The 13,271-nt window shown below is 30.3% G+C and overlaps 2 protein-coding genes across 2 annotated transcripts; both read left to right on the top strand.

Annotated features, from left to right (window-relative positions):
- Positions 1–668: 668 nt before the first annotated feature.
- LOC129908321 (myosin regulatory light chain sqh) lies at positions 669–10,968 on the top strand. Its single transcript, XM_055984737.1, has 3 exons — positions 669–836; positions 9,910–10,333; positions 10,396–10,968. Exons 2-3 carry the CDS (start codon positions 9,914–9,916, stop codon positions 10,498–10,500), a joined length of 525 nt encoding a protein of 174 aa, XP_055840712.1. The 5' UTR covers positions 669–836; positions 9,910–9,913; the 3' UTR covers positions 10,501–10,968.
- On the top strand, positions 6,636–7,583 carry LOC129908320 (checkpoint protein HUS1). Its single transcript, XM_055984736.1, has one exon. The coding sequence runs from the start codon at positions 6,668–6,670 to the stop codon at positions 7,517–7,519; it is 852 nt and encodes a 283-aa protein (XP_055840711.1). The 5' UTR covers positions 6,636–6,667; the 3' UTR covers positions 7,520–7,583.
- Positions 10,969–13,271: the final 2,303 nt, after the last annotated feature.

Below are 13,271 nucleotides of genomic sequence, written 5' to 3'. Positions count from 1 at the left end.
TAAGAAATGCTAAAAGAATTTAAAAAGTTGTTTTTAAAATTACAAAAGGGCATTTTTAAATTGTTTTAACTTCCAAACAAAGTACGTTATTTGATTTCATAAAAAAAAAATAATACATAATATTGTCCATAAACATTTTCAAAAAATTTCCAAAACAGAATTTTATATTCTATTCTGAAATTTTAAGAGAATTCATACTTTAAGGTACGGCCACTTTTTGCCAAACGTCAAAAAGTGAAAATTTTCAAACTCATTTTGTGACAGTTTTTCCTACTACAAAATTAAAAACGATGATGCAGAAAGCTTTTTTAATGGTTTTAAAAACAATTTGTATAGTTTATTCAAAAACAAATGGCCCTAGAAAGAAAAAAAAATAAACAAAATTATTGTGCTCAATTTTATTTAATTATTTAGAACTGATGAAAACGTTCCTTAAAAATGAGCACAATTGTTCTACTACATTTCTCATCAATTCTCTACTACAAATCCAATCTAGTACAATCTGATCTAGTACAAGAGTATCGAACGAGAATCGACTATCGAATCGAATCTTCCTACTGTCGTCTCTTTTTATCTTGCATAATTTCATTTGCCTCCATTTCTTTTCCACAATTTCTCCAGCCAATCCCACTTTTTTTTATCTTTTGTATTTGTCACACACAAAGGCACCAAAATGTCATACATTATTTGACGTTCGCCACTCGCCCTTGTACGTAGTGAAAATTGAAAATTTCTGCCGAACAAATAAAAAAAAAGTTAAATAAAAATTCGTTTCAAAAGCGAAATAAGATTAAAATTATTATAATAATTCTAAAGGATATAAACTAACTAATTAGGTAAGTTTATTATTATAATTCCATTTAATAGACATTTTTATGAATTCATAAGTTTTTTTTTAATAAAACATAAAAACATTCTCGCTATTGTTTTTTTCCCCATTTGAATCATGTTTTTATCATTATCTCATTAATTAATCACTTCTAATCGATATTTTATCAATTTAAACAAAACAAATTGTTGCAGTTATTGTTAATTTCTATTTTTATACTCGATTTTTCATTATGAAACATCTGTCGATTGCGGTCAATTGGTTGCATATGCATGCACAAGAAAAAAATGTTTTTCTTTCCATTTATGGTTGCAAAAAGATCTCGTAATCAACTCCATCCAATCCCACTAACTAGATTTTACTTCTCAATATGGTATTTTTATCGTGTACCAAAAAACGATACAAAAAAAATCACCTATCAATGCAATTTTGAAATAAACATAAAGAGAAAAAAAAATGGAAAAAAAATTATTAACCTCTGAGTCATCATCATTTTTTTCTTGCTTCTCTGGGTTTGGTTTGACTTGTGGACAACAAAATTCCTCATTCATAAGCAATTTCTTTTTGGGTGAATTCTTGGAAGATTTCTTTGTGAAAATATATAAATTTTGGTTGCTTTTTGTTGTTGTAATGAATCACAATTAAATTTGGGTTGAATTGAGATTGATATAAGGTTTGCAAATTTGTTTGAATGGACGATGAACTCCGGTGGCATTTTATGTGATTTTAAAACCTTTTTTATGTGACTCATTTAGATATATTTTATTTACTTATCGCGAATGTTAAATACGTTCATACTTATTTTTATGTTTGTAACTGTCGTTTTGCATTTCAAATTTACTTTTTTTTTTATACTGATTGTGCAAACTTCAATAAGAATCTTAAAATTCGTGGAGTTATCAATCAGCTTTCATTTTTATTGTATTGTCTGTAAGAATCGTATTTTTTAAACAATAATACACTACTGGAAAAAATTAAGGGATCAAAAAAGAAAATTCCAAATTTTTGGGCAAATTTCAACAGGCCGTAACTTCGAAAGAAATGGTCGTACAAGAAATCGATAAAAAGGAAATTGTAGCTCCAAGTGTCTAGTTTTTGGATTAGAACTTTAAAAATTTTTAACCTCTGCGGTTTTTGAGTAATCGTAGAAAAACCAGCAACAAAAAAATTTTCAAATTTTTTTTAGTTTTTTTTTTTTGGTCTACGGGCGTGGAAAAAATTTTTTTAGCTTAACCACTTTTTGATTTTTTTTTTTTTTTTTTTTTTGGAATTTTGTTTTGTTTTAAATTTAAGCTTTTTCTGGAGCAAAAATGTAGAAAAAGCTAGGAAAAACAATTTTTTTTTCTCATTACAAAATGAGAAAAGAAAATTGAGCTTTTCAGAGCAAAAAACGTGATCCTTTAATTTTTTCAAAAATTCGATCGAGTGAAACAAAAAAACGGCTGGCTGGATTAATTTGATTTTTTGTAGGGTTTTTGTGGACATATTGAACTGTAAAAGGCACACTTAACATTAGTGGTTTCCTCAATATTTTTGATCTAGCGCTCGATTTTCAAAAAAAACCACCAAAAGCCCTTTTTTTGTTGCATTTTCAAATTCATGTGAAAATAAGAAAAAAATTTTTTTTTGGAAAAGCAATGGCTAGCCGTTAAGGAGAATTCATTCAAATTCTTGAAACCCACCTTTAACTTTCTGTGCGATCATTGGTTGCTGAGATATCGATTATCAAACACAAAAGGATCCTTTTCCATTTGAAGACCGATATCTCGGCGAGAAGTGGACGTATCGAGATGTTCAAAAAACCAAATTAAAGCTAAATGAACAAAGTATCCGATCCTTATAGTGGTTAAGCTAAAAAAAAATTTTCCAATCCAAAAACTAGACACTTGGAGCTACAATTTCCTTTTAATCGATTTCTTGTACGACCATTTCTTTCGAAGTTACGGCCTGTTGAAATTTGAACAAAAATTTGGAATTTTTTTTTGATCCCTTAATTTTTTCCAGTAGTGTATTACAAACCAGATCCCTGTATGCAAAGCTATTACGTGAAAATGTAGATAAAGCTTAAACCTAATTGATTATAATAAGAAAGAAGTATTTATTTTTCAATTTGTTGAACAAGTACATATTGGGTCATATATGCACAAAGATAAGATCAAGGTCTTTTCTCAATTTTCAGAGTATTTCATTGAGATCGATCTGAAGAAAATTGATTGTAAAAAGTAAAGAGCTTGAACTCATATTTTTGCATACGACCAATGAATAGTTAAAACTATATTGGATTGCCTAGTTTATTAGTTTGCCTATTTGAATGTAGTAACAGCTTGAATTCATCGAATCAAAACATCACTGACAGATTTCATCCACGGACGTTAGGCATACTTGGGGTGAAATTCATAGTCGTTACTCCAGTTAAGATTTTTCTCAACTTAAGCATTCACTCTGAGTGTTTGCTAAAGCGTTTACGTCAAAATTTCTTCAGTTGGAATTCATAAGCTAAAAGTAAAGAAACTTTAACGGCCAATTTCTTCACAGAGTCCTAACGCTAATACCGGTCCTAGTCCTAAAGTTAGTACTCAAATCGGTATCAACTAATTTCTTCACCCAAGTACTAAGTCCTAAAACTGTCAGTTTAGGACCGAGTACTAGTTAGGACCTGGTCCTAGCTAGATCCTTAAAATCGACTAGTACCTGGTTATTATACCAATTGTTAGTACTCAAATCGGTACCAAGTTATTTCTTCACAAAATTACTAAGCCCTAGTACTGTCAAATTGGTACCGAGTATTAGTTAGGATTCGTAATTTGTTAGGACCTCAAAATCGGTAGTCTAGCGGTTAGTACGTGAAAAAAAAAGCAATGAGTTTTATTCTTTTTAAGAGAAATCGGCCAGATTTATTAATTTCTTGGGTATTGTTTCGTTTGAAAAAAAGTGTTTCTTTATTTTGTTAAATTCCCTCAAATGTGAAAATAAATTATTTCAAATATCAAAATTAATTATTTTAAAAATCAAAATATTGTCAGAATGACAGTTAGACCAGTTTTATACTTATTAAATCTTAGGACTGCGTTGTAAATTTAGATCAGGTCCTATATATGTGAAGAAATGCTCGGGTCCTAACTTTTCCTAAGGACCGAGTACTAGTGCTAGGACCTGGTCTAGCTAGACCGGGTACTAAGCTGACTTAGGACTTATGTGAAGAAATTGGCCGTTAAAAGAAAGAAGTATTTATTTTTCAATTTGCTGAACAAGTACATATGGGTTCATATGCTAAAGGACAAGATCATGGTCTTCTCTCAATTTTTATCGTTCCCTTATTAGTCCATTGAAATGTTACATTAACCTTGCATTTTGGGTAGGACAAGACAAATTATTTTGTGCACATTGTTTTTGTTGAGGTGTTCTAAAAGAAAATCAAAGGCCATACAACACCCTGACTACTCGTTGACGTAGTAATCAGTGCGATGGATTCTATACCATGACTTTCTGAGTTCAAGTTCAGACACCTCCAATATTTTCAAGGGGTTCATCCATTTTGATTGATTGACAAAACCTTAAAAACGTTAAGTGGATCTGACATCTTCATTTGCAAAGAAAATTGTAAGTTTATCCCTGTCGTACGCATAATGAGACAAATGCTAAGAGAAGTGAAAACAAAAGAAACGGTCTTAAAGATTTCTTCTGCACTTAATTGCTCACTTATTTTTTCTATATTGACGTAGACCCACTATCGCTGAAAAAAGGTCACCTCGTGATGTATTTACTTTCAAATTCGGTATTTACTTAGGCGTCTACTTAAAAAAAAAAATGAAATTCTTCTTTAACAAAGATCCTTTTATTGTGGCATGACATGTCATACCATGCAACTCATTATAGAGCAAACCTTGTGACTAACAGCACTCAACCCTTCTTGTGTGTGCGAAATTAATTTGAGCCCGTGGTGCTATTGTTAGTGCGATGGACTTTGACGCCAGAGGTCTGGGTTCGATTCCTAACGTCTACAAGATTAAAATGGTGTTGTTTCTTATATTATTTTTTATCCTGTAACCAAAAAAAAAGTTCCTTCAAATAGCATGAATATAAATCACAATGACTTTCTCAAGACATAAGAACTATAATCAACTTAATCGTAGTTACGACTCAGATTAATGATCTGCCGTGGGAGTAGTTGTGTTAAGTTTTTCCCAGGTAATTTTTTAAACTTTAAAGCGTCACGAACACAAATTATACCTTATTCGAGAGGGGTTTAAAATGCCTTTCTTCTGATTTTATAACAACAAACATTAGAATTTTCCCAACGATAATTCTTCCAAATCGTATAATATAATACCGAAAAGTGCTAGAAAAGTCAATCTAAACGATTATTTTTCATTACACTTACAAAAAAAAAACATTTAATCCATGTTTGTTATGTGCAATAAAGCCCATGCCAAGGGCATTTTCTTTTTACCTTCTAGGGCTATAGAGTTGAAGGTTTTTCTTTGATTTTAAATGTCAATGATTTTTGTTGTGCTTCGTTTTAAGTGAAGGTTTGGCCGACTTTTGCAACTAAGCATTTATTATTTAAGCTTTGGAATTGCTTCTTTTTTTATTTATTGAATACATATACAAAATATTAACAAGTCGATATGAATGTACACATAGAAAGACTTCAGTTTATTTTTGTTTCTAATTGAAATGCATAACGGGTCACCACATACATAGGCTTGTTCTTATTATTTAAAGCTACATGTTATTGTATGTTAGTATGCATTTAAGTATGTTTCGATTCTTATTTTTTTAATAATTAAAATACAAATTAAGAAAAAAATCTTTAGAGTCAAAATTGTAGAAATAACCAAATATGTAACGGTTAAAGATTTCCATCATGATGAAATTATTTGGTACAATACTTCCGGGGTTGCTTATGTTACTTATGTTTTGCTCAGCACTGTATGTCATGTGCATTTGTAAAACATCACATCACATCATATAAAAATATGGATCTCGAGATTCTCTGTCTATCAAATCGAACGAACAAATCGAAAATGAATGTAAAAATTCGAAGCGTTTCTTGGAATCTCTCCGTAGGGGATAGAAATATAAACTTTTCGATGTTTTTTTAATCTGCTGCTTAAGTGAAAAATACAAAAAATGTACAGCAGACACAATTAATCAGCAACAAAATAAATGAAAAAATGGAAAGAATGATCATTGTTACATTTTTATACCTGCTGAATTCAGATTTCAATCTTTTAAGTCTTATTTTTTATGCTTGGAGGAAATAACTGTCAATTATTAATAAGCTCTCCATTATATTATTTGTCCAAATAATTTGTTAATTAAAAATATTAATCCAAACTAGGCCAAAATCCAAGCAATTTTCTAAGAATCTAATAAAACTGTAAAGTAAGACAAGTTTCTTGTGTACGCTAATATTCTTAGCGGATACATACTCAAAAAATTCTTAAGGTGCAATTGTATTTAAATTATCGCCACCGTTTACTTCAAATATTTAAGGGTAAAGCTCTAGCCGGGAAAAGTCAACTGTCAAGGTAAAATAAAGAGAATAATCTCCTTTAATTCAATAAAGGTAGCCAGAATATTTGTTCTTTCGCTTCCTTACCCTGCTTTTTTTTTAAGAACAAGCGTTTCTACTGTGCTAAGTATATTTTTTTGTATACCTCAAGCTTATCTTTGACAACAAGCAGATGCTAATTTCACATTCCTTCAATTTAATAACTACGTTTGTTCCACTTCTTCTGTACTAATTTTGATTTTCAATTTTTCTTTCTCGTTACTCAATCAATGAATTGTGTATATAATAAGAACACTGCGAGTACATAAAACAAACAAACAATGAAATTTCGAGCCGTAATACACGATCAACACGTCATGAGAGAGTTACTTAATGTCATCTTAACACTTTCAAAACTAACAAAGAAATGCATTATGAAAATAAGTTCACAAAAAATCTACTTCATTGTCAACGAAGACACAGGAAATACATCGCCTCTAGTTTGGGCAGAGATTTGTACAGAACAAAATTTCACTGAATATCTAATGGAAGGGGTGAATGATCAACATCAAGACATAATGCTATCTTTTAATCCCACTAATCTTGCCCGAGCTATAATGGCGTTACGAACAGGGGCAAAATACTGCAAAATAAAACTAACAAATGTTCAATATCCATGTCTCACAATCGACATGGAAGTGCAATCGAGTATTTCAGATCGATATCGTCAAATTGTTCATGATGTGCCAGTTGATGTGATACCCAGAGTCGATTGGGTTGCTTTTCCATTGCCGGAAATTCCAAACTCGGATATTTTCCTTACACTTGCATCAAATCGAACAATTCGAAGTCATATTGATAAATTGAAAAATCATTCGCCATCAATTACATTTTATGCCAAAAGTAATGGTGAAATGAGTGTTGCAGCTGAAACTGAACTTATGACCATCACCACACGATATAAAAATTTAGATGTGAATAAAATAAAAGCAAATGCAAAAAGACGTGAATCTGGAACTTTGGAGGCTTCTTGTACTGTTAGTTCTAAGAAGATGGCCATTTTTTTCTCATCATTGCAGTTCCAAACTCCCGAATGGTCATGTGGCATATCACCAGATAACGTAGTTCACTTGCAAATTGATGTGAGCCATGGATTAACATTTCATTCAGTTATTCCTGCTGTATACTTTTAAGGAAAAATAACTTTGAATTTAAATATTTAAAAATCTGGATCGTTTTAAAGAAATAAACTTATTTTTATATTGAATTTATTATTGTAATTTTTTCTGCATGTATGTTAGTTTTGAAAATATGAAAATCCTTCAAAGAAAACCTACTAAAACTTAAACCAGAAAAAATCAAAAGGTTTAATGTTAATATGTTTTTCTTTCACTTTTTAAGATTTACAATTGACAAAAATGCTTTGAAATTGTATACGAAATATCTAATAAAACTTTATTGCATCATTCTATTTCCTTTTAAAATGATGAATATTTATAAAGTACACTAAAATATAAAGTACAATCTAAGCCTATGTTTCCATTTCAAGGAATTACTTTAATGTATTTTTTAATGATAGATTAAATGAGATTAAAAACCAGGTGATGCTATTACAATGACTACACAAAAGTTGAAGTCATTCTTTCTGTAGTACAACAGGAAAGCCCTAGGCAATTAATGGTTCAGTGATAACATTTTATCCGTCATAAAAACAAATAGCCCACCACCTCCTTACAAATATCTAGGCAGAAAATATGCTCCTTTAAGAGGTGGAAGACAAATTGTGGAGTTTAAACAGAAATTTTATTTTAAAGTGAGAATTTTCATGTGCGTGGTCGCAATGTATTTTTTAATGCTGAATCTAATAAAAGCAAAATAATAATATTTATGCCAGTATATTGCACAGCCCCTTTGAAATAAATGTCGTTTTTGAAAATGACATACAGAGTCTCATAAAATAAAAACTAATTTGCTCACAAAAGAAACTTTTGGTAGTGGACTGAAATTAACTTAACCTTTATAAAATAAACATCAAAAAAATACTAGGTAATTCTTATTGTAATTGTAATAACAATTTCGTATTTTTAACTGAGTATGGGGTCTTTTTCCCTAAGACAAGACACATTTAAGCCTTAACTTCACTTTCAGTGGGAAATTATTTCACTCTTTTCTAGTAAAGTCAATTCCCATTGAATGTGAGAACCAATTTTACTTTTTTGTGGGAACGAAATTCACTTTTGTGTGAAGTTATTAACTGCGGAACGTGAGAAATAATTTCATTTTTTTAGTCAGTATGGAATGTTGGGGATTTTGAGGTTCAAAAACAGCAAACAAAATTATTTTATAAGGTCTGTGGTACTGCTTTTTACAAATCTTTGAACTGACAAATAAAAATGAGAAATGATGGATTTTTACAATTTTGAAACCGTTTTATATGAAATTAACAGGAGACTGCAGTGTGACTGCAAGGATGGAAACAAAAATCTTGAACTACTGGACCAAGTCAAGAAAGTGATTTCGGAGAAATATTGAGTTGAAGTTATACACATCTCTTTAGACACCCTGATAAATTTATGTTTGGTTTTTGACTTGGACCACTACAGTTTTTAGCAGTCCATGTATTGCCATATCACGAATTCACATTTTACTGCTTAAAGAATATTGATAGCAAAAATTTATTGGCAATGCTAAAATTGAACAATTACTTTGCATTGTTTTGATATTATTGAAACTTTGTTCCCAGAGGACTCTGCAAAAATGGCCCGTCTCCTTTCACGCAGAAATAATCGTTAATTGTTCATTACCTTATTATTAGCTTTCAAATTTAAAGACAATAGTTTCAACCGTAGGCTTAACACTGATATACACAAACAAATACTCAGAAGGATAGTGAGAAAAAATCCATGAAACTGAAACTAAAGTATTTGTAAACAAAAATTTGAAAAAAAAAAAATTAAAAATTCTATAGATACTTTGGTTCATGAACGTCATTTTCGCTTTTGGATTAGTATTTTCATAAGTCAATGAAAATTTTCTGAGGTGGTAGTTCTGCAGCTTCTATAAACCTTTCCATAAAAAAAGTTTGCAGGGCCTCCAAATTTTTCGACTTGAAATAAGATCACAGTAGATTTCTTAAGACTTTCGCAGTCGAATGTATTTAATGGCTGCCTTAAAATGACCATTTAATAACTCTCAAACCAAAACTACGTTTAATAGGACTTAGAAATACAACTTAAGAAATACCTACCAAATGGCTTGTATTTTAGACTCCAATTGCAGGAAATTGTATATACAGTTGTTATGAAGCGTATTTATCAAAAACAAATCTGAGTTAAAATCACGATAAACTAAAAAATTCGTTTATTTTTTGACTTTTTGGCACTGAAGAGAGGGCTTAGAATCTTTGATGGGTGACGTATGGTCAGCACGGCGAGTTTTTTTTTTTTTTTTCATTAACAGCTAACATTTAACATTAATTTCATAAATTTTTCATTCACATTTTGAAAGCCTTAGAATTAATAAGCTTTTTTCATACACTAACAAGATTAAACGTCTAATTTGTTTTTTGTAACATTTATTACAGCAAAATGTCTTCCCGTAAAACTGCCGGCCGTCGTGCTACCACCAAAAAACGCGCCCAACGCGCCACTTCGAATGTGTTTGCCATGTTCGATCAGGCACAAATTGCCGAATTCAAAGAAGCCTTCAACATGATCGATCAGAACCGTGATGGTTTTGTCGAAAAAGAAGACTTACATGATATGCTCGCTTCTCTGGGCAAAAATCCAACTGATGATTACCTAGAGGCAATGATGAACGAAGCTCCAGGGCCAATTAATTTCACTATGTTCCTGACATTGTTCGGAGAACGTTTGCAAGGAACTGATCCTGAGGATGTCATCAAAAATGCCTTTGGTTGTTTTGATGAAGAGAACAATGGTGTTTTGCCAGAAGACCGTCTTAGGGAATTGCTGACTACCATGGGTGATCGATTCACTGATGAAGACGTTAGTATATAAAACTAAATGATTAGGATTTCTTATTGAATATTCTTTACTTTTACTATCAGGTTGATGAAATGTACCGTGAAGCACCTATTAAACATGGTCTCTTCGATTACATTGAATTCACAAGAATCCTGAAGCACGGTGCCAAGGACAAGGATGAACAATAATTTCATTGTTCTTAATTTAATATTATTTTTTTATCCAGCTACTTCTTGCTGTCGTTGGACGAATATTGGTTATTAAAAAAAATGCATTTTATTTACTTAATTTAAAACAAATCATTTATTATTTATGTGTAATTTCAAATATAAATGGTTGATTCTTTTGTTATTCTCGGAAACAAAGTATTTTTGCAGGTGATGCAATCCTTAAAGTTATAATATATACATACCTACATATGAATAATAATTAAACAATTGATTGGTGCCCTGTCCTCAACAAAAAAAAAAAACGAATATCAATATTAACATCTACTATTTCTAGTATTATTGTAATTGTATTTATGCAAATTGCTTAGGATATTTGCAACTAAACATATAAAACTAACCTCTATTTATGTCCTAATGTTTTGTCAAATATTTTCCATTTTTTACATAAATAAATTTCATATATAAAAAATACCTTTTTATACGAAACGACCTTGTTTGTTGTGTTTACACGTCACTTAAATTTAAGTTTGTTTTCCCATTACTTAATTTAAAGAAACGGTTTTTGACAAACTGATTGTAGGGGCAAAAGGGTCGATTGAAGAATAAAAAAAACTCACCTTTTCTCTAATTACTAGGCACATAGGTTCATTTTTAGAAAGGAGCAGTTTCTAAAACGTTTTCATAGTGCAATCTGTTTTGTTAATTAAAAATAATTCAGAAATTATTGAGTGAGCTGAAAAGTAATTAACATTTTAATAAAATGTTTAGAATTTCGTGTTCTCAACGTCTATGAATTCATTTTTAACAAATACTTAATAAAAAGGTTTGCCAGAATCTTTTCTTCAAAAGGACAATTGAGGACGTTGCATCAAAAAGGGATGTAGCTCAATTTTTTAAATTAAGGTAGATGCACTTTTAAAAATCGCAGTAATAATTACTAATATTCTTTATTTAAACTTAAACTTGATTTAAAAAAAAGTATTAATAAATTACTGCGATTTGTTTTAAAGTTTGCATATACTTAAATTTCAAAAAATGAGGCTACATCCCTTTTGATGCATGGTCCTCAATTATTTATCATCGAACCTTTTTACAATTTTTTTCGGTTTAAAATCTAGAACAATTTTTGTGATTATTGGTACCAGGAATCAAACAAAATGCATTTAAAATAAAGAATCAAAATATTTATTGCAAATTTCGCAAAATTGCTATAAAAAAAGAATTAATTATTTAAACAAGGTTTGCATAATTTAACTCCTTCGTGGGCTTGATGGCGCTTTCGTTATTTATTTTGAGTTGTCTTCGACGTTTCGGATGTGAATGCACCTTTCTTCAGTTCTCAGCCACTCAGATTTTAACGCTAATTGTTGTTTTTTTTATCGAACTCAACTACTGATTTTTGAGATCGCTAATGTAGTTGATGTAGTAAGCTCTGAAAGAGTCCCCAGATGTAGTTTTAAATCTAAAGTAAACGAGTGAATAACATTGTGGGTACAATAAATCTAAGGCCCCTCCTATCACTTGAATATAATTCATTTGACCTTGTTGCGGAAAAGTTAACTTTGTGAAAATTTAAGTTTTTAATGGGTTAATGAATGTTAATGGAGATTGTTGTAATACGACAAAGTGTGTTTTCCCCTATTCGCCTTCTCTCAATTTTTCTAATCAATTCTTATTAATCTGAGAAAGTGTATAAGTGAAAACTCTTTAACATGCTTATACCACGATACTTAACTTTCGTACGTTTCACCTTGAATGTTTGAACGTTTCACTTTGTTTTCCTCTCCTCATGAATCGATGACACTATTGTAAGTTTTTCAAATATTGGCAAAAAATTTAACCAGTTTGGTTTGGCGATGGCAGGTCTGCCAATATTGCGGGATCTTCCAAACGTATACACTAACCTTCATTATGGCAACTATTAAACTCAGTTTAAATTAAAAATATAATTTAATTAAAATTATGTAATGAAATTTCTTTATAAATTGTTTGAATCCTTTAAGATTAAACTAACATAATCACAATAAAATCAAGGGACATAGTGAACAGCAAGTAAGTTGAAAATGGTTTCGTAAACCTTAACGAAAAAGGATTTTATGATTACAATTCGCAAGATAATGGTGCATATTAAAGATTATGTAAACCCAAAGTTGAGTTTTAAATAAATTCCGTTACACTTTGATAACTTTCTTGATGAAAATAATAATTTTGTTGATTTTTTTTTATAATTCAAGTAAAAGATATAATATAATCAATCATTTCTCTTGATTTAATATATCATTATTGGTTGCAGAGATATTGAAGTATGAAAACACAGCACACAAGTTTAATATTTTATTGATAATCCGATAAATACCTTTAAATCTATCCTATACAAAATTAATAAATTTGTTATTGAACCTGAATGTAAGTACAGACTTTTGAACTTGAATAATTGTTTCGATCAAGAAACTTTCCCATGGTCAGTGGGAAGAATAAAAAAAAAATATTTGTAGATTTTTGGTTGCAAGCTATTTCATAGAATTACGTGAACGGTGGTTTTTAAAATTTTCTTAATGAAATATCTGAAAATAGTAGGGCGGGTTAGCAAAAAAATCGTGCACTTTGTGATAAAAACATGAAATTAACATCGTTGGTAGTACTCAATATAAGAGTTATTTTGAAATATTGTGCCACCTTGTATTCCATCCGAAAGGGTAGATATAAGAGTTTTTCTGTATTGCTATCGATTTGTTGCATATCATAGTATAGGCAATAAAACATTTTTATTTATATGATACATAATTGAG

This window comes from Episyrphus balteatus, chromosome 2 (genome assembly GCF_945859705.1).
Source record: "Episyrphus balteatus chromosome 2, idEpiBalt1.1, whole genome shotgun sequence".
In the NCBI taxonomy this organism is placed as follows: domain Eukaryota; kingdom Metazoa; phylum Arthropoda; class Insecta; order Diptera; family Syrphidae; genus Episyrphus; species Episyrphus balteatus.
This window is presented reverse-complemented; position numbering and strand designations above follow the sequence as displayed.